The 20,633-nt window shown below is 37.9% G+C and overlaps 1 protein-coding gene across 1 annotated transcript in view; it reads right to left on the bottom strand.

The window, feature by feature from the left end:
* LOC129724280 (Kruppel-like factor 3) overlaps nucleotides 1–20,633 on the bottom strand; it is a 342,621-nt gene that overhangs the window by 309,193 nt on the left and 12,795 nt on the right. Inside the window, exon 2 of the mRNA XM_055679014.1 lies at nucleotides 13,978–15,374. Within this exon, the coding sequence (XP_055534989.1) occupies nucleotides 13,978–13,989 (12 nt within the window). The 5' untranslated portion in view covers nucleotides 13,990–15,374. The remainder of the gene's footprint in view (nucleotides 1–13,977; nucleotides 15,375–20,633) is intronic.

Below are 20,633 nucleotides of genomic sequence, written 5' to 3'. Positions count from 1 at the left end.
AACAAACCTATTACTAAAAAGGCAATAAAATTCTTTCCCAGTCAAGTAACAACACATACTGCCATATATTTAGCACGTGTTACGGTAGTACGACTATCTAATAATGGTCGTTTCAACCACATGCAAGGTTTTTTCTGTCAAAAACTGCTCCCTTTACATCTCAAGTAAAAAAAAAATCACACACCGTCGCATACGTTGCACATGTTACAAGTTTCTTCAATCTCCAATTCACCCGGTGAGCGTGTATTAGTTCGCTCGTTGTTTGCATACGGAGTAGAGGAAGAATATGACAAGAGCTGCCAAGCAGCATTTTCCCCGTCATAGAGTATGCAAACGTTGATGATTTCAAAGTCTTGAAATGCGTCTTTAAATGACATCACGATCTGTAAACTGCGTTAGAGAAAAACAAAAACATTCGCTCTCTTGCAAGCTATCCTAAACACATACTCATTGGTTCATGGAAACTCATTTGCACCTGTTTGAAAATACAAAACTCGTGCCCATCCAGAACAATAATCGCAACTTCGGCAACTCTGTTCAGACAGTATAACATATATTCATTTCATGTAAACACTGGGGGACGAAACGAAAGTGTTTCTAATTAGACATTTGAGGTTGACGGGTGAGATTCTCATTATGTGTTGATGAATGGAGCAAAAATGAATCTGATCGTTGCATCAATACAAATGCAGCGAGTGAAGTCTTGCTAACACATGCACTGCGGTGCTCGGCTGTATGTTCTCCTGCAGAAACACATACAAGCGTGTGCCCGTCATAATTTTTGTTACTTTTCGGTTATTACTATTTGTGTATAATGCGCAGTCATAAGACGCAATAAGTAATAAAAAATTGCCCTAAAGTAATAAAATGTTCCCCGTTTGCGTTGGGTGTGGTGTACAGTGCTGCGTAAAGATTTAGAGTGCGTAATAATATCCGTTTAAAATCCGCAAAGAACTTCGACAAAGCGATAACCTTTCCCTGCCTTTCCTGCTTGAAGTTATTATAAAATGTACGGTGTTTACCATGCGGACCACGATAGTCAATAACTCCAGTCAATTCATCTGCTTGGCTGGCGACATGGACCAAGGAATGGACATGGGAGAACGTTCCAGGGGGTTACTGAACAGTACAACAAGAAGAAACGTGTAGAGGGTTGGATTTATGGTGATATATTCAGACATTTGGTTTTAAAATAAAGGTCTAGCGACTTTAGTGAATTTTGGTTCAAGGCAAGAACCGAAAGTTAAGATATCACTTATGGTTCCATTTATGGAGGATTACATTTTAGTAAACTTCATCAAGAGAAGCAGGCGATGTTTTTCGAAACGATATTGGGGAACTGCTCTTTTGGAATCGTTTAGCATTGTATATTTAGTAAAATTAGCTAGATTTATCCTTAATTTTGTAAAACAAACCATTCTTTACAACGCATCCATATCCATCTCTAAACTTGAATCACTGCTCAATTATTCATCTCACGACGCCCCCATATTCATCACACTGTCAATCATGAATGAATCACATTATTATGAATGAACGTAGCCGCAGCCCGTCATAGTAGGTTACCTAGATATCCGCTGCAGTTGTTTACGTGCAAAATTGGTAACCTAAGTAACCAGTACAGTGCTGTAGATTTATGTCAATTATGTCGGAATAATTCCATATTTTCAGTATAATTTTTTCATATTAACAGAAGCTGATTTGGCAACTTTTGATTTTCTTCAACGCAGTGAAAACAGATGAAAATACATACAGTTGAAATTTAGGAATTGTAGAAATTCATTCATTTGAGGTGAACCTTTCAAAGATTAAAATATTCTTAGGGTAGTGAGTGATTTTGTTTAGTGATTAAAATAAAAAGTGGTCCGCTAGTGATGAAAAAAACTTTGGTTGGCTGCTGAACGACTCCCGTTGTAGCCGTATAGAACGTTGTTTTCTGAGGAAGGTGATTGAATTAAATGAGTTTTCGAGTGCAGATGCCCGACTATAATATCAAATTTAGTGCTTTTAAGTGAGTTTTTGAAGATTATACTTTATGAGGAATCTGAAGTGAACTAAGAAGAATCCATTCCTTGGATCAGCAGATTGGTTTAAGAAAAAAAAATGCGTTTTTCCTGTTTTCAATGGTGTTTTCATGTTGCATGAGATGAATATATGGGCTGAGATGAATAATGTAGCAATTCCCCTATGTATCAGGATTAGTGACTAACCTGCACATAGTCCGGACCTAAAACCGATAGAAAACCTTAAAAAAATCTTCGCATGACGTGTGGAAAGCAATATTCCATCAATAATCCAATCCGTTCTTCAAGAATTGGCTACTTGTTTTAATCAAAGAACAAACTATGTTCAGTCACAAGGTTTAAAAACATTTAAAATATACAATGACATGCTAACCTACGTGACCCACCTGTGTGGCCGTAGTTGTTAATTAATTGTGTCAATAATTTCTATGGCGAATTAAAATAACATCAGAAACCTGTTTTAGTCATATTTGACAACAATTCAATCGAAAAAATATATTTAGATATATTTAGATGTAGCTTGAAAACGAAAGTTCACTATGTTGAAACCTTTGCCGACATTTTCACATGAACTGATTCCCAAGAGCATGGTTTTATTGCGAAACAAAACAGAACGGAGGTTATCGAATAATGTCACGTTCGACTCTTCGAACTAAGATAATAGAGCAGAAATCCAAAGCTCAAAAAGAACAATTTTTTTTTTTATAGTAGTAAAAATAAATATTGACTTTTTTGAAATTTAAAAATTGAAAGAGAGATAGCTGGCAACTTTATCTTTTAATTGAATTTGGAATGGAATGACACAAGTGTACGCAATCCATTTGGTCTCCACTCGAAGATGAAATGATCGTTAATAACTGAGGTAGTACAGACTCACTTAATTCCTACCGAAAGAATTGGCGATTCTAATAAATTAATTTAGCATGCTATGACTCACTGCTTACCCGTCCAACGTCAAACGGCCCAAGACTTCCTGGTTCGGATACAAAAATCCTTTTTATATTAAGCCATTCAGGTTACGCTAGCCGCACCCAAACGGAGGGCGTGTATTTCAATCTCACTCGCTCACTCGATCTATCGCGGTGCGATCTAACCTAACCGGGCGGCCGGTAGCACCACAACACACACACACACACACTAGGGTTTGGTTCAGGTTTCGCGCTTTGTTTTACGCCTCAGGTTGGCCTATTTTCCCTTTCTATTGTGCGGTGTCATTCGTAAATAAAAGGACGGTATTACTGCGTATGTAAATCGAAAACCCAGCGACGCCGATTCGAGCCTGTTTATATTGGGTGAAGCATAATTCTTATGTGTAAATTTGTGTTTGTTGGATGCAGATTGAGGTGCCAAGTGCGATCAGGCGAACCTTGTCGATGGATGATATACGAGCGGGTTCCGGTATAATGAAAAGCTTTTCAAAGCACTTAACCGATACCGTAAGAGCGGACCTGCCTGAGAGGTAATCATTTCAGTTTAGCAACGATTGTCGGAATCCATTACCGACAAAGTACTGCGCCTCATGAGAGACTACGAACCGTGCGGCGTCGATATGTGAACTAATAAATCAGCCGAAAGGGGCGACAGGGACCCCTACGCGCGCTGAAAATGTTCAAGGTCTTTTTGATGTTTGCATAAATCTATTCAGATGGACGACCTGCTGCCAATTTGTCACTGCAGAGGCCAAATTTAATACTTGATTGGACATGAAATTCGTTCCATTCCTGAACCCCCGGGACGGGTACTAGAGGAGCCAAAGTGTTAGCCAGCAGCACTGCAAAGCGTAGGTCTAAGCGAATCTCCTCTCACAGAGACGCATACAGTGTGGCCTTTCTTTCACTTTTTTCCTTCATGAATAAGCACACGACTCATCATCGCCTGGGCGTACGGGTTGAAGTTGAGATTCCTTTCTAAAATCTGAAAGCTTCGATCTTCGACTTTAATGTGAACGTCCGCTCCACCACCGCAGCGGCATCGAGACTCACAACGGTTTGAAACTGGCTAGGAAAAGTTGTATCGCACTCTCGGAGGCTCCGCGTGTTCATTTCTGTGCGTCGTGTAATTATGCAATTACATGGTCATCATAATTTGTTCCGTCTAGATTGGTGGTTTGGCTATTGGCAGTCCTTGGACAGAAAATGTAATGGCATTTTACAACAGCCTTCAAGTGATCTGAATTAGTCGCCAGATGCTGATAGAATATTTTCACGGAAGACTCGTGCCCTTTCTATAGTTTGATCGCTATATTGAGTAAACATAAAACAATAGCTTTACTAATGAAAGAACAACCAAAACATTACCAACAGCTCGTGAGTTTACCTCTGGCAGCATCCAAATCGTGAATCAGCTCTATAGCGATTAAGACTATCTATCTTCTAGGGGCGAGCAGCCGCTTGCTTTGTAGCTCAGCTGGTTGGCCCCGGTAGACCGAAAAGAGCAATAACAACCGGTCTGCAAAGTGGTTACGCCTTTGGAAGTCTATTGATTTAAATCTATATAAAGTGTATGAATTAAAGACACACTTTTGATTAATGTAATTTGATTTTATTTAATTAATAATAGCCTACCTTTCAATCCATCTCTACCTCGAAGGAGCTGCCAGGTTGATGGCTGCAACTTGCTCTTATACCCGGGGTAACACTCGTTGTCTATCTCGCGAAATCAATCTTCAGTGGACTGGCTGGCAGCATAGCCGGTGGCTATGATCTCGCATGGTACGGAGCCAGTTTTGCGGGGTTTCGAACAATTCGCGCGGGTCATGGTGAGTGTATTTTTTTTATCCCATATAAAGGTTCGATTTTTCGCAGTGTTAAATCAAACCGAATGTTTTCAGTTTATTTACAGTTAATTTTATTTTTATTTTAAATTTGGTGTTTTTTTTTTATTTTTAAATTTATGATTATTAATTTTCGAAAATAGATGTTTGATTAAAGTCATAACAGAATTTTATAAAAAATAATATATATCAAAAAAAATTATATATATAAATTGAACAGAGATTCAAAAAATCAGAATAATAGTATTAAAAACTGTTCTAATACAAAATTCAGGTTTCACAAAATCCAAAATCGCAATATTCAAACATCCAAAAGTTAAAAAATTCAAAACGCCAAAAACTTCAAAAGATCAGAGAGACAGAAAACCGAAAGAAAATCAAAGCAGAATTTAAGAAAAGCGAAAAGTTCGTAATACAGGAAAACCACAAGTGTGAGAACCAGAATGAAGTAAATTGTAAAATTAATATTAAATTTTAAGTTAAAAGGTATGAATAGTGGAAAATTCAAAATTCTTAAATTGAAATTATTCAAAAACAAAAATTAAAAAATTTTAACAAATCGATTATTTGCAAAATATAAAACTGGTCAGGTTATCGAATTGATAAATTGCAAAAATTTCAAAATCTGCTATCAAAAATCAGAAGAAAAAAAAGATAATAAAACAAAATCAAAATAGCGAAAAAATACGAATTCAAAATATCCATACCACAATTTTATAACCTAATTTCACCACTCGATCTAACGTTCTATCATCATTTAATCACTCGTCATATGGCACCAAATCAACAAACCAGCAACGCGAATGAACCGCGACGGAGGAGGGCGAAACATTTGATCTGGCAGGCCAGGCTTCTAACGAAAGTGAATGGCGTGCACCGAAGTTGAGTATAATTTGTCACAGATTCTATAGATTTCGACTTATCATAAAGTAAATAATTATTAAACAGAATAAAAAACGCTTATGATGAGGAAACTGAGAAAAATATGTTTTGAGTCAAATAGACCAGTACATTAGTACCATGAATTCTAAGCTAAAACAGTACGAGTTTTCATTTTCTTTTTTTTTTTTTGAAATTCCTACAGATAGTTCTTTCTCAGATGCTAGTAATTCCATTCCGTACTTAATTGATGAAGTTTTGAAATTCATCTCCACCTTGTTCGTTAAAGCCACAGCAACACGGTAATGATCTTCCACCTCACACAACAATCAAAGATAAATATTTGAATGATGTGGGACCTTTCCTTCACCAGTCAACAGCTGTCATCACGAACATAAATTGATGGGTTATCAGTCTTGTTATGACAAGCACTGATTCGGTAGATAAAAAACAGCTGGTGCATGTTACCAGTCACTACATAATTGTTATTACCGTAATTATGAGGGAAATGCCGATTGATTCGTTGTTGGGAATCACAATAGAACAAAAAAGGATAAATGGGCTAGTGAAAGTAAGAAATTGATGTTTTGGATATAAAGTAAAAGTAAACTCGTAAACTAGCGTGTTTCGAGAAATCAAAACAACTGCTTCTTTTGTACCATGATTACATTTAATTCATTGTTTATAAAAGCGTTACAACCATTTGGAAAGGTTCGTATCATTCAATAAAAAAGATTTACTATCATTTGATTTTTTATTAGAACTTGTCATCTTTGTCTCAGTTATACCGAAACAAATTATCTTGACAGACAACACTTGCGATTAATGCGATTCACCGGAACCAGCTTATTAATGGCCAATAACAGCATTATCGAACTCCTGAACCGGTAATCATTTCGAACCTTCTAGCTTCGGCCGTGAAGAAGGAAAGAGAAAACTTAGCCACAAAATAAGCTGCACGCTTCAGCCCGCAGCTTCACGCTTATTATCTGGTGTCGTTAAAAGTTAAAATAATTAGCATTGCATAAGTAATGATGATGGACCGAAGTTAGCGACTAGTGCCACCGTTGCCCGAGAGGCTAACTAACTAACCAGAAGGCAGCCTCCGGTTGAGTGTAGGTACGATTTAGATAACATTACGAGATAGATTTGTACGTATAGCTTGATGGATGGAGCGAAATCTACTACCGCGGAGCGACACTTTGAGTTTTTATTTCAGTTTAATTATTAAGCGAATAGGAAGCTGCAGTTTGGATCGGACGGTATGATTTTGGTATTCATGCAGTGCGAGTTTTATGGGAACAGTAAATGTTCACAGTAGTTCCCGAAGTCACGGTGAAGGTACGTGTGTGGGTTTTCTTTTTTTTGTGTTTATGATCCTTTACGCTAGTTATATACTAATTGCACATTCAATAGTACTTTCTTTCGGAACCTAGGATGTGATTTTTGAGTGCTTATGATTTTATTTCGATGGATTCAAACGATTGTAAAATTAAATTACTATTTATTAATCACGGGACCATTTTTAATTTAGAGATTTTTTTGTCAAAATACAGAGTACAGGCCATTTGGCTTGTTTCATTTTTTCCTGGCCTAAAGTTTATTATGGTTTAATCAGCTAGTGTCGGTTTAGCGTAGATAGAGGAAGCCATAGAGGTTACCTGTCAATCGATTAAGAAGACCAACCGATTCAGATCGACGAATTGAGAAATGCCTGTATGTAGGTGTATGAGTGCATGTACGTATGTATGTGTGAAAATGTTGTTTTGTTGTTTATTTGGGTAGTATATCAAAATCCACAAACAACTTAATAAACTAAGTTTCCTAGAAAAATCCGATTCCGGTATTCGCAGGCGCAAACGAAGCCTAGAGGTACTTAATAATCATACTGAGTGATTTTTACAAATGTTTTAGATATGAGAAATTTTATTTTTTGGGTCTTTTTTCTGTGTTTCTTTCTCTTTCTCTTTCTCTTTCTCTTTCTCTTTCTCTTTCTCTTTCTCTTTCTTTCTCTCTTTATCCTACATTCTCTTTCTCTCTTAATCTTTCGTTTTCTCTCTGTCCTTCATCTTTCTCTCATTCTCATTCAATGTCACTTGCTCTCTTTTTTTCTATCATTTTTATTTTCACCAGGAGTCATAGACAACTTTGCATAATTTTTTGATACTCTGTGTAGTGCGTTTTAACTGGTGTAAACAAATAAACCTTTAGTTTTCAATATTTTTTTTTATTATCAAATTGAATTGAATTTCAGAGCAAAATGCAATGCTCACTTAGCTCTGTTCTCGTTTGCGGAACTTGCGTTCTACTTTCTTTGATAATATATGTTAGATAGTACGTTGAATGCAGATTTATTAAGAACAAGAAATATTCGCAGCTTCTGGGAGCTAAGCATTGTAACAAAATTTGACCTTACAGCGTGCAAACGTAAAACAATTGGTGATCGAGATATTTGATGGTTTTCGTTGATTTTTTTTAAATAATTACACATCACAGAATTTTCCCTAGTCGCACATCGGCAATATGCAACACGCAACAGTTGCGCACTTGGTATCTGCTTCCATCCGACACGAAAACAATTTGAAATTCATTTTTCGTACATTCGTATTGCAAATGATTGATTTTCAACTCAAATTTTCTTCAGTTTACCATTGAAAAGATATGCCAAATATAATACAACAAGTTTGGGGAAACCTTCACCTTTGGATCAAGATATTGCCGTTCAAAATCCGTTTAGGTGCGCATCTAAGTGCACACTGTTTTTCAACTCAGCTGAGACATATGGTAAATAAACCGTTTTATACGTTAGTGATTTTATCGTAGTTGTGTGATGTTTGATTTTTTGACAAATTATTTGCATTGAGAGTTAAGAAAAAATATTGAAATGCTGTTTAAGTGAAACAACGCAACCTGACTGGTTCCGTTGCATTAAAATCGGTTATTTCGATCCTGCGTAAATAAAGGCCAAAACCCTTCAAAGACACTATATTGAAAGAATTGCTCGATAAGGACTCATGTCAAATGCAGGAACAGCTTACTTCGATTATACCGGTAAACATTTTGGTTTTGGTAACATTGGCACCAAAATTCACAGGAGTAGTTAAAAAGGTATATTCAATTTAGGGCAACTATTCAGAGTTTTAGGGCAGTTTTAGGAGGGCAACACTGGCTTTAAAAGTGCAGAGTCAATCCTGCATCGGCGCATAAAAAAATTAATTTTAGTGGTGTAACTGGGACTACGGAATCACGTGTGAAATTGGAAGTGAACACTAAAACGATGCTGCTAAAGATAAGTATAGTGGACATGCGGAAGGTAGTTTAAAAGTGATCTTATTGTTACTTCCAATATTGTACTTTATACATAGAAAGTGACAATCAAAAGGAGCGTCATTTGCTTCCCACATGAAGGCTTGCATGAAAGCTTGTGTGCAAGTCCGAGTGGACAGACAGTCAATTATAAATGACAGTTCTAAAAGGTAAACTACAATATTGTGAATTATACACAAAAACACGCGCACAAGTCAAACCGTAATGAAAATATCCGCGTTTCCTTCGGAATCTTGGATATTTTTGTGAATTACTTGCTTTAAATTTGTTTTTCCAGTCTGATTTTTATCATCGTGTAAATCTCCTGTTAGGATATACTATAAATTGACATTTTTTTTTTTTTGGATTAAGTTCTGAAAAGTGCGAGAATTCGCATTATTAAAATAAATGCACTGCAGAGAAAAGAACAAAGAAACAAAGGCTGCTAAATTATCCGTCAGATGCACGCAAAAACCTACTGATAAGCCTGCCGAACCAGCACAAAAGAAAAAGAGAAAAAAAATTGTTGTAGTTTTTTTTATCATGCTACTAGTAAATGCACGTCTGAACATCCAGAGGTTAGCAGCGGAAGGAGTTGCTGCAGAGTGTACTCGGAAAGTTGATAGATCTAGCAGGTGAACCAGCTGAAGTGGACCTGAACGAGCAGTGGAAGCCCATACATGATGCGGTTAGCAAAACACCGCGAGAAGTGATAGACATGACACCGGAAACCACTTGAGAGGTTCGATGCTGAGTGTCTAGAGGTGACGGAAGAGAAGAACCTGGCCTACGCCCATATGTTAGCAGCATATAATTGTCTGATGCGGCAGAAATACCGGGCGGCAAGAGTTGTTGAAAAAAGGCTTCACTGCCGTAAGAAACGTGAGCACTACGATCGCGTCTTCGCGCAGGCGGAGAATTGCTACTACAGGCACGAAACCGTGCCAGTACCTGCTTTGTGTAATGACAAGGAGGGGAACCTGATTATCGATAAATCTCAGGTGGCCACGCGTTGAAAACAACATTATGAAGTGGTGATGAACGGTGAGGAAGGAAGGAGAGTCGTCGAGGGAAACAGGATAGAAATTGGGGAGGACAGACTAGCTGTGGACCCACCAACATTGGACTAGGTGAGGAATGCTTGCAAAGAACTGAAGAACCACAAAGACGCTGAAAAGGACGGCTTTGTAACTAGTGCCGTTGCAGGAAGCCTTTGTTGGAGAATTCCAATGCGGTTTTCGAGCGGGACGGTCCACAACGGAAGAGGTGTTCACCTTGATAAGTTTCGAGAACACAACTTGCAGACAAATCATCTGTTTATAGACTTCAAGGCGGCGTACGACACAGTGGAACACATCGAACTGTGGCAAATTATGCTTGAACAACAAAACTAATTAAACTTATACATGCGACGCTTACGTTAGATGGTCTGATGCAAGGTGACGAGCTCTCGAACTTGTTGTTCAACACAGCTTTAGAAGGTGCATGACGAAGGACAGGTGTGCAAAGGAGCGGCACCATCATCACGAAGTCTCTCATGCTTCTGGGTTTCACGGACGACATTGATATCATTGGTGCTGTCATAAACAATGCCAAAACGAAGTACATGGTAGCTGGCGGAGAGTGTGGTAGTTCTACGGATTTTGGTGCTGCAGAGGAGATGGATGTGGATACTTTCGAAGTGGTCGACGAATCTGTTTATCTTACTGTACTCTCGTGACATGTGACAACGAGGTGAGCCGTGAGGTGAAAAGACGGATTGCGGCAACGAATGGGGCTTATTACGGATTGCACAGCCAGCTTAGGTCTCATAGCCTATAGATACGTACGAAATTTACGCCCTATAGGACTCTGATCCTCTCGGTGGTGCTCTACGGACATTAATCGTGGACGTGAAAGGAGGCCGATCGACGAGCGCTTGGGGTCTTCGAGCGTAAAATCCTGCGATCAATAGAAAACTACACAATGGGGTGTGGCGCAGGCGCATGAATCACGAGCTGTACGAAGGTTACAAATACGCTGATATTGTTAAGCTGATGAAACACGGCATGTTACAGTGGGCTGGCCACGTAGCACGGATGAAGGATGAACGACCGGCAAAGATAATATTTAGCAGAGAACCGGATAGAGCCCGACGACTTCGAGACAGACCTCGCTTGCCCTGGATGTGTGCTGTCGATGAGGATGCCAGAACAGCGATATAAGGGGAGACTGGAGAGGAGCAGCTCAAGACCGAGTTCTGTGGAGGCGTATTCTGTATACGGCATAGGATCTCAACGGTCTGATGCCATGAAAAAAGAAAAGAAGAAGTAAAAGAAGAAGTGCGTCAGAAGGCCGCAGAATAATTGCTCACCGGGGTTATCGCTTCTACGTTTGCTAACGAGAAATTTAAGTCTCTAAAGAAGTTATCTTTACTAGGGGCACCAACATTCTCAGCAATGGTTAAAAAGCTATAATCTTTCGTTTTCCTACGGTTTGAGCTCTAGAGCAAAACCTGTGTTGATCAATGTTATTGAACAAACCTACACCAAAAAGCAAAATAAATCGGTTTTGAAATCAAAATAAATTTTTGAAGAAAAAAAAAATTAATTTTTGCAAAGTAACAAGTTTACTGAAACTTGCATGAACAGTTATGTATTCGCGAAGATCTCAGCAAAATTTCATAACATGACTTATTTTTCCACGATTCTGGCTGGTATCGCTCTTGTGAATCCCATGCAAAATTACATTCCTTAATAGGCAACAATTACAAGCGAAATCTTCCTGAAAATACTGAATCTGAAACGAACATTTACGATTCTGATGAAACTTTATACAGGTTTTCCACTAGTGGACAGAAAATTAAATCTTTGAAAAATTGTACATTACAAGCTTTGATCTCTACTAAAGTGTTAACCATAGTTGTAGAACTTTTTCACAAAATTTTTTGAAATAATGAAATAAAATTTCAAACTGAAATCGCATTTGTCAATTATTTTAAAATTTCACCATGTAGAATTGATATCATTTTCAAACTACAAAAACGCAAAGTGATGCAAATATATGTTTGAATTTTGTAAAGAAGCAAACACCTTTTTGAAATTGATGCTTTTTATGTAAGTTACACCTCTTGACTATAAATCACGATTTTCGATGAAGCGATAATCAAAAATTAACTTGGTGAACATAATTCCAAATGTCGTCATTTTCAAAGTTTAAATTAAATAAAATCGTTATTTACAACTGAAAGGTAATAATTAAAAAATAAAAAACTAAATATCATATATGAGAAGAAAAGTTCTTCCAAAAATACTAAAAATAATTATCACTCAGTTTGTAGTAAGTTTCAAAACTTTCTAATAAATACGTAAAAATGCATTTTTTGCAAATTAAGTTAAAAGACTTTATTCAATATTGAAAAATAGGTACCTAGTAATTTTTTTTTTCAGTATATGATTTATTCGAGTCAATTTTTCAAAGATTTCACCTTAGGTCGACTAGAAGGATGCACCCTTTTAAAAAACAAAAAACTGTGAAAAAATCAAGTGTCCTCTAGTTGAAAGCAAACACAAAGTTTCACCCAAATAGAAAATAACTCATGTATGGTCATTTAGCTATTTTACGTGAATATACACTAAGGGTTTGTCCCTTGTAGTCATTGAAGTCTCTTCCCAAGTAACAAAACTGATTTTATCGTAGTAGACGCTATAAAACTTTGATAAAACCAATATTGTTACTAAGGTTATTCACAATATTGTATTTGATTTGATCTGTAATAGAATATAGTTAGTAATCGTTAGCGATGAAAAACATGCCAATACCTCGATTTAAACATCTACCGTAAGCCGGGGTGAGATTGTGTCATCCATCCCGTGACTTGTCAGCCATCTCCTTCGGCTCATAAGACTAGTCTTTCTCGGTTAGTTTTTCGAGGAAACTTATTCAAGAAAAATTGGTCTTGTGATCGCCATGGCATGGCTGACAAACAATGGGATTGTATGGCACAATCTCACCCCGGATTACGGTACCCTCAAAGTGTTCAGGTCAATATTATTTTTATAGCATAAACTTAAATAAAACCGGTGGCGGCACTGATTTTATGTTTCATGGTAAAATCCCTACACCTTTTCTCGATCATTACCCGCCGCCTTTAAAAAATCAATACCCATGGCCTCTACCGCAGCAGTTCCACGACAGAGATTATAGTGACGAGCTTACCAACAGCTACTTATGAGCATAAATCTCCTGAATTGTGGTGATTTGCAAAATGTGTATCAATGTACCGTGCGACTCCTTTCGCGCCCCATGAACGTTCTCATCACGATTCGACTGGAAAGGAATAGTTATTCACGGTGATGAAGTAGGAATTAAGTCGCGTCCATCTTCGGTCCGCAGTGCCACCGACGATGTACGCTACCGATCGCACCGCCACACTCGCCAGATACACTCCTTTCAGTTATTGAAGCGAAAGGGCATAATAAATGCTGCGTTACTTGTTGTGTGCCTTTGCTGTTGCTGCTGCAATGATTGCAGTGATCTTCAGCAATGCAATTGGCAGTTGTAACTTTTGATTCCCTTTCGAAAATTTGTGGTTAATTTAAAACTACCATGAACATCATCACGCCTTTTGTTGATTCGAATTGCTCGCGCCACTGCGATTGGATTTAAACACAGATGTGGGTTTTAAAGGACTTTATAATTTTGTGGTATTATTATTAATTCATGACCTGCTGTACCACAAACAGAACAACTGAAACCCATTCATTTTAGTTAGACGGAAGTAGGTATTTGAAAGTACTATTTACTACTTTTAGCTTCAAGATGGTTTACCATACATGTGTCACACCTTTCAATTAGTTTCGTGCATTCGATTAAACCGGATTAAAACCACTCGATAGGCTAAATATGTCTCCATCGAATGACCTTCCCTCCCAGTGCAACAACGCGAATCCCATTGGCAAATCACACATTATAATCCATTATTTAATTACGTATTCTAAATCAACAAGGACTTACCATGTAAACCATTAAAATTCCAGTACACCGTATCAAAATGATAATCCTTCTCCTTTGTGGGCTAGAAGGACGCCTCGGTGGGGCAGCGGACTCAGCAGCAGCAGCCGGCACTGACGAGTTGTTGTGTCCACCTTTGCGCTACCCTACAGCCTTACGGAGCTGGGCAGTAGCCACAACAACGACAGTCACTTATCAGCAGCACCGTGGCTCCAGGGGCACGACACGGAATAGAACGCCAATCGGTGGCGCACAATCACTGCTAATCTAGTCGCGCCAGCTTTATTGAAAACTAGAACTCTACAAGTCACACCATTCAAGGTAACGCGTTGTCAGCGCAGCGGCTGGTACTTACTAAAACAGCATAATCCAGAAGGCCAAGCCCTAGTTCTGGGGCAGCACGCTGCCAACCGGCCGTAACAACTCTTCCGCTCACTTGCACTTGCACTTGTAAATACCGAACTTCTTCAATGACCCCTTTTCCTCGCCGGGTTTGGCTCGCTTAGACGGAAAGGCAAACCGCCAACTGGCTGTAAAACGATCCCTATGTCCGCGGCAGAAAGATTTACTGCATTTTTTTCCTTTCCTTATCCTCGCGCATTAATTACTCTATTTAAATTCTGCACAAGCAAGCTAGCGGCCACTCTTTTCCACATCAGCACGTGATAATCGTGACTTAGTCAACTGTCACTGGTTTGTTCCAGTTCAACTGGGCTTAAGGCGCGCGTACACACAAACTTACACAAACACACACTTAGTGAGAGACCCAACTCAACACTTCTGCAACCGAACCGGTAGTTATCAGCCTAAAGTGTCACTTTTGCTTTCACGCCTGCATATTTCACTGCCTGTCTACCGCCAAATACGTCTCATTAGTATTTTATTAATTATTAACGGCTGCCCGTTTTCGCACTTCCCGCGATCAACGAAGTACCAATATTTGTTTGAACATACATAGGCGTCACAGCTGGCACTCTATCACTCGAGCTTGGCGTAAAATTATTACTGGTACACATTAACTATTTTAATACTGGCCCTAATGGGTAGTTATTTGATTTAATTTACATAATCAAACAATCGTGCGGACTGGAAAAGTGTCTGCTCACTTGAATGTTTTGTATCTTTCTCATTTCATCTTCGACACGAACCCGGCTCGACTTCTGAGCAAAATCTCACACATCATACTCAGCCACATCGATACACCCATGTTCCTGCGTTCCGTGGGGTTGTTTCGTAAAACCCATACTGATGGTACAAAGTTTTCTTTTAACAACGATTCACTGGTGCCGATATCATGGAAGGATAAGAGTTTCGAAGCTTCTTATGTTATGTGATCATGTCATAGGGGGTGAGAAAGTTTAGTTTAAATATGGGAACCAAACCTTTAAATCGGATGAAATCTGTAAATAAAAAAATGTAGATTTTTAATACCTGATGACAACTTAATAATTGGAGCGTAAAATATTTTTTTCTCATTTTAATTAATTTCAGTAGCAGAATAGATACTTTTTTGTTGTTTTATGGATTAACTTAGTTTTAAGGTGCAAAAACTTTCCTATCATCGACACAATTTGCGACGTTTTTTAGGGGAAATAAGCGACATAGAGAAATAATATTTTGCATTTATTTAGAGACTTACAAGAGAAAAACAATCTATGAAAAACACAGAACGGCGGACTCATTAGAAACTTAGCACGGTGGCCCGACTCTTAAAACTCAAACGGTGTGCACAATTCTGGCCTCTATCCTCACATGTAACATCGAATGGAAAAAATTTCATGGTGGTGGAATAATACCGTATTTTATATTTATAACAAGTGTAAATCTGTATGTATCGCTTAGGAAGTTTATTTTTGTTGCAATCATCGCCAATCCAATCCAGCACGAGCCGTCATACCAAACTTATCTTCAAATAATACAAAATAAAATTTCGCTGTATTGCCTTACACCTCGAAAAAAAAAAATAGAACCGTCTTTATTGAAACACTAGGAAGAAGATCCCCGTAACGCAAACAAGCGCGAGTTAAAACATTGATAGACCGTCTATGAATGTAAAAATACACTTAAATTCAGAAGAATCGATTTTTAAAACTAATAATCTACAAATTTGTTGAAACTAATGTTTTTTTTATCTGAGCAATTCTCGCTGAAACCGTTCCACTGGTGACATGAGGTCTTTCAAAAAAAAAAAAGTTTTTTGTGTCTAAATGATTGAAAATAGTGAAAAAATGAAGAACCACTTTGATTGGTTGATATTGATGGACCCCTCGGGTACAAATCGGTTAAACGGTTTTTACAAAAATTGATTTTTGAGCAATTCTTGATCTATTTATTGATTTATTTCTCTTGAATTTGTCATTGAACCCCCTGCAACCAACATATCGTTTTAAAGAGGAATGATAGAGCTTTCATTTTAAGTAAAAAATATTGGCCGCCATCTTGGATTCTATCAGAAAAACGTGTTTTTGAGTAAGTTCGCAACCACCGAAATTCAGCCGATTGATTAAAGGCTATTTAAAAATTACGGTGCGTGTGTGCACGTACTACCTGTGAACTACGAATACTGACTGTTCACATCATACACACAACACATGCTCAGCATATTGCGTTTATTTGATGTTGGCCGTGCGTCATGCGTTGAACTGTTTGAAGCTCGATTTCGAAAAGTGACCAGAATGGCAAGGTAAACTCAATGCTCACCTATTTTTTTGAATGTAAGATGCATTTTTCTCAGCTTTCCAATGGTGATAACAAATTTAGAATCGGTGGTTCCGAACTTGCTCAAAAACACGTTTTTCTGATGAAACCCAAGACCGCGGCCAATATTTTTCTACTTAAAATGAAAGCTCTATTATTCCTCTTCATTCCGTCCTCTTTGTGTTGGTTACAGGGATTTCAATGACAAATTCAAGAGAAATGGGTCAATAAAAAGGTCAAGAATTGCTCAAAAAACAATTTTTGTAAAAACCGTTTAACCGATTTGTGCTCGAGGGGTCCATTAATATGAACTAACCTAAGTGGTGTTCTCATTTTTTTCCTACATTCAATCATTTAGACACAAAAATATCCTTTTTTAAGACCTCATGTCACCAGTGGGACGGCTTCAGCGAGAATTGCTCATCTTCCTTATTTATATCATATACAAAGTTTTTTCGGCACCCATTTTCGGCTAGAGTTAAAATGCACTAAATAGCGCGAGACTGCACAATTTAGAAAGTTAACGTTTTTGGCATAAAAACCCCTTTCCTTTGTTGACCTAAGGCAACGAACAGTCTAAAACTAGTGTTCTGACTGATGTGAAAGTTGTTTATAAAAACTTTCACATCAATCTTGCCAGATCTACGGACTAGTTTCACTTCTAAGGACGTACAAAATACAGATAAATCTGCAGGAATAGCTAAATATCCTTAGAAATCTTCAGAATATACGGATTTACACGGAATAACGCTGGCTTCTCTGTTTCACATATGTCTCATCCAGTCTTGGCATACTCATCGTGCGTAACAAAGAGGCTCATATAATTTGTACAGAACACTGAAGCATGTTGAAAAAAACGGATGAGTTGATTATTTTTTTCGCGCGCTAAAAGCAAATGCACACTGTGTGAAGAAAGCAAAATACGCAACATCAGAAAGCTTGTATTGTAAAGAGTAAGCGCATAAAGCTCCCGCAGAAAGGCTTTCTCGATTGCAACTGATAAAATGTAGATAGCGCACATTTATTGCTCATTGATAAGGGCACTATGATCAAAATTCTAGCTGGGGAAACTTTTCTGACTGTTTCCTTAATAACCTGTTCAGTAGCGTTTACGTAGAGCTCTGCGCTATACTCACTGTGTTATGCTCACTGAGTTTTTTTTACTATCACGGTGCAGGTCTATGATAAATTTAGCCCAGACACAGTAAATTTACTCAACAGCACGCAGCTTTGGCTTGCCTACTCATGTGTGTAGTTATATTCCACACTCCCTACGCGCAAAGGCATCGCTCAATAAGGTTGTGCTTTTTTCTTGCTCATCACAATGCCTATTAAAAAACTGATGTGATGCAATTTATGTGTTGATAAATGCACAAAGATGAGTAAGTGGACAAGACTGGTCTCATTATTCATTTTTATGCAAATTTTGGGAATATAAGCCCAATTTCTTACTTGTTGGCCAATTAAGAGTTCACCCAATCACCTAATTCTGCGCAAACGTCGCCATTTGCCCTCAAAGGAAACCTTTTCTCAATACTTTTCAACTGAACCACTGGCCCAATTTTCTTAATGATAGCCTCGAAAAACAGCAAACAAATACACAAAAGTTGTGCAAATAAGAGTAAGTGTAAGCTATGCTAGATTTTTCTAAGACGACCATTACACTTATATGTATTAGGGTGGAGCAAAGTGATCGATTTTCCAGAACCAAGTTCTTTGGTTCCTTTTGGGGCCCCAAACAAACCTTAACTTACCGGAAGTCGTTTGGTTTTGTCTCCGCTTGGCGCATTGCATTTCAAATTTGTATGAATTGTATGGGAAAACCTACTTTTTTGAGCTTTTAGAGAGCTCAATAATGATCTAATCTAATATCTAATTTACTGTACTGTGCTAAGTTTGTGCAATTTCCAGTTGACTTTAAAACTTGGATAACGAATGTGTCTAAGCTATAGCTCAACTTTGAAAAGCATATACTCCAGCATTCTTCCGATGTATTGGCCACCTCCAACCTGTATACCATCTAGATAGAACTAGTCAGCTTAAACTAGTTTAACGTTTAAATTTACTTTGCACAACACCTAACAGCAGACTGAGGTTATTTAAAAAATAGTCAAAACTAAGGCGACATCCAAAAGTACGTCACGCAAATGTTGCTCAAAATTATGCCAAGCTCGACCTCCATCAGCAAAACATCTTCCCCCCTTTTTTTTCAAGTAAAATTGAAAAAAAATAACAAGGGTTGTATGCAAAGCCACGACCGCAAGGTTGACGTAGAACTACATAATGTCGTTTGTTACATTACTTGTAATGAATATGTTTAAAATTTTGGGCAAAAGAGGAGTTGAAGTGCTACCGACTTTCAGTTTGCACATACATCCCTGAACACTATACAACGCAAACAAGTTTCAACAGTCAGAGTGCATGTAGATTAAAATAATACTTAACTTTTATTTCTAGCGCGGAACGTGAAAATAATATATCTTCAATAATTTGTTTGTTGTCCTTGGAAGGACAATTGTTTTTCAATTTCATATATTATAATGTTGATCTTATCTGTGTGCCATCTAGGGATGTTACGGATATTCGCAACCGCATCCGTAAATGCGGAACATCCGCATGAAAATTGACATCCGCATTCGAATCCACATCCCCATCAAACCATGCGGATATTAAAAAAAATATCGCTTCATAAAATTTTGTAGAAAAATTTTCCTTGGAGTTTTTACTGCTCGCTTAAATAACTTTTGCACTGGGGAGGGACATAGTCATGTGAAATAAGTAAAGTGTCTGAAAAATCACATCTGTTATATCCCTGGTGCCATCCTAACAGCGGGGATTTAAGGCATTTTTTTTGATAACACAGTTGAAAACTGTTTTTACACTGAAAATTTGACGGCCCATATATTTCGAGTGCCAGCATATCAAAACGGTCATGTGTTGTCAAAATACGACAACTTTTCATAAGAGGAAGTGCCAGCTAATGTACCTACTACTGAAACTGCCCGCTAACGCACAAAAGCAGCTTTTTACTAGAGAAAGTACCGCTGCACCATCTGGCCCTGCCGCTATCGCTGCTGATATCACTGCTGCTGCCACATGCCACAGCTGCTTCCATTATCCGCTGTCATTGGTGTCCACTGTACTACTGCTGCTGCTGCTAAGTGAGAACTGCTGTTGTCGCTGTCTAGAACTAATAGGAGCAGTTTCGGCTGAAACGGGCTCTTATATATGCCAAATAGCATATTTCAAATTAATACATACAACGGAATACACTAGGGTGACAACGTAAACGGTCTTTTCAAATTCCTAAAACCGACCATGTACATTTTGTTCATTGACCAAATAAATGATCTGTGCAAAATGTCAGCTCAATCGGACATGATTTTGTCCTTGACCTATTGATGTTTTGACCCTTGAGAATGGACATCCCTAATAAAATGTCTAGTTCAATATGCCTGATAAACATTAAAATGATTAGCCAAAGCACATGTAAATCAATGTTCATTAGGCATCTTATGCCTTGTTCAGATTATGTCACATATCACCTGATATAGCCAGATGATATGGGATATCACTTAAGCTTTTGCTATTTGCTTAATTCAATTTAGTAATTGAAAAAAGAAAAACCTAAATTAATCCACCTAGCGGACAGACCCAGTCTTTCTCATTCAATCTTTTATTTTTAAAAATAGATTTACATGAACGCTTCAATCCAATAAATGTATAATCACTCTTTCGGTTCTAAAATATTGATGTTGTAATCTATACATATAAAAATGTAGTCCGGTCTGTCAGTCTGTTTGATCCATATAGGCTCGAAAACTACCGAACCGATCGACGTGAAAATTTGTATGTAGGGGTTTTTGGTCCCGATAAAGGTTCCTATGATAGTTTGAGACCCCTTCCTCTTCTGGAAGGGAGGGGTCCCATACAAATGAAACATAAATTTCTGCACAACTCAA

Source organism: Wyeomyia smithii, chromosome 2 (genome assembly GCF_029784165.1).
Source record: "Wyeomyia smithii strain HCP4-BCI-WySm-NY-G18 chromosome 2, ASM2978416v1, whole genome shotgun sequence".
NCBI classification, from domain to species: Eukaryota; Metazoa; Arthropoda; class Insecta; order Diptera; family Culicidae; genus Wyeomyia; species Wyeomyia smithii.
Note: the sequence above shows the minus strand (reverse complement) of the source record. Positions and strands in the feature narration are given on the sequence as shown.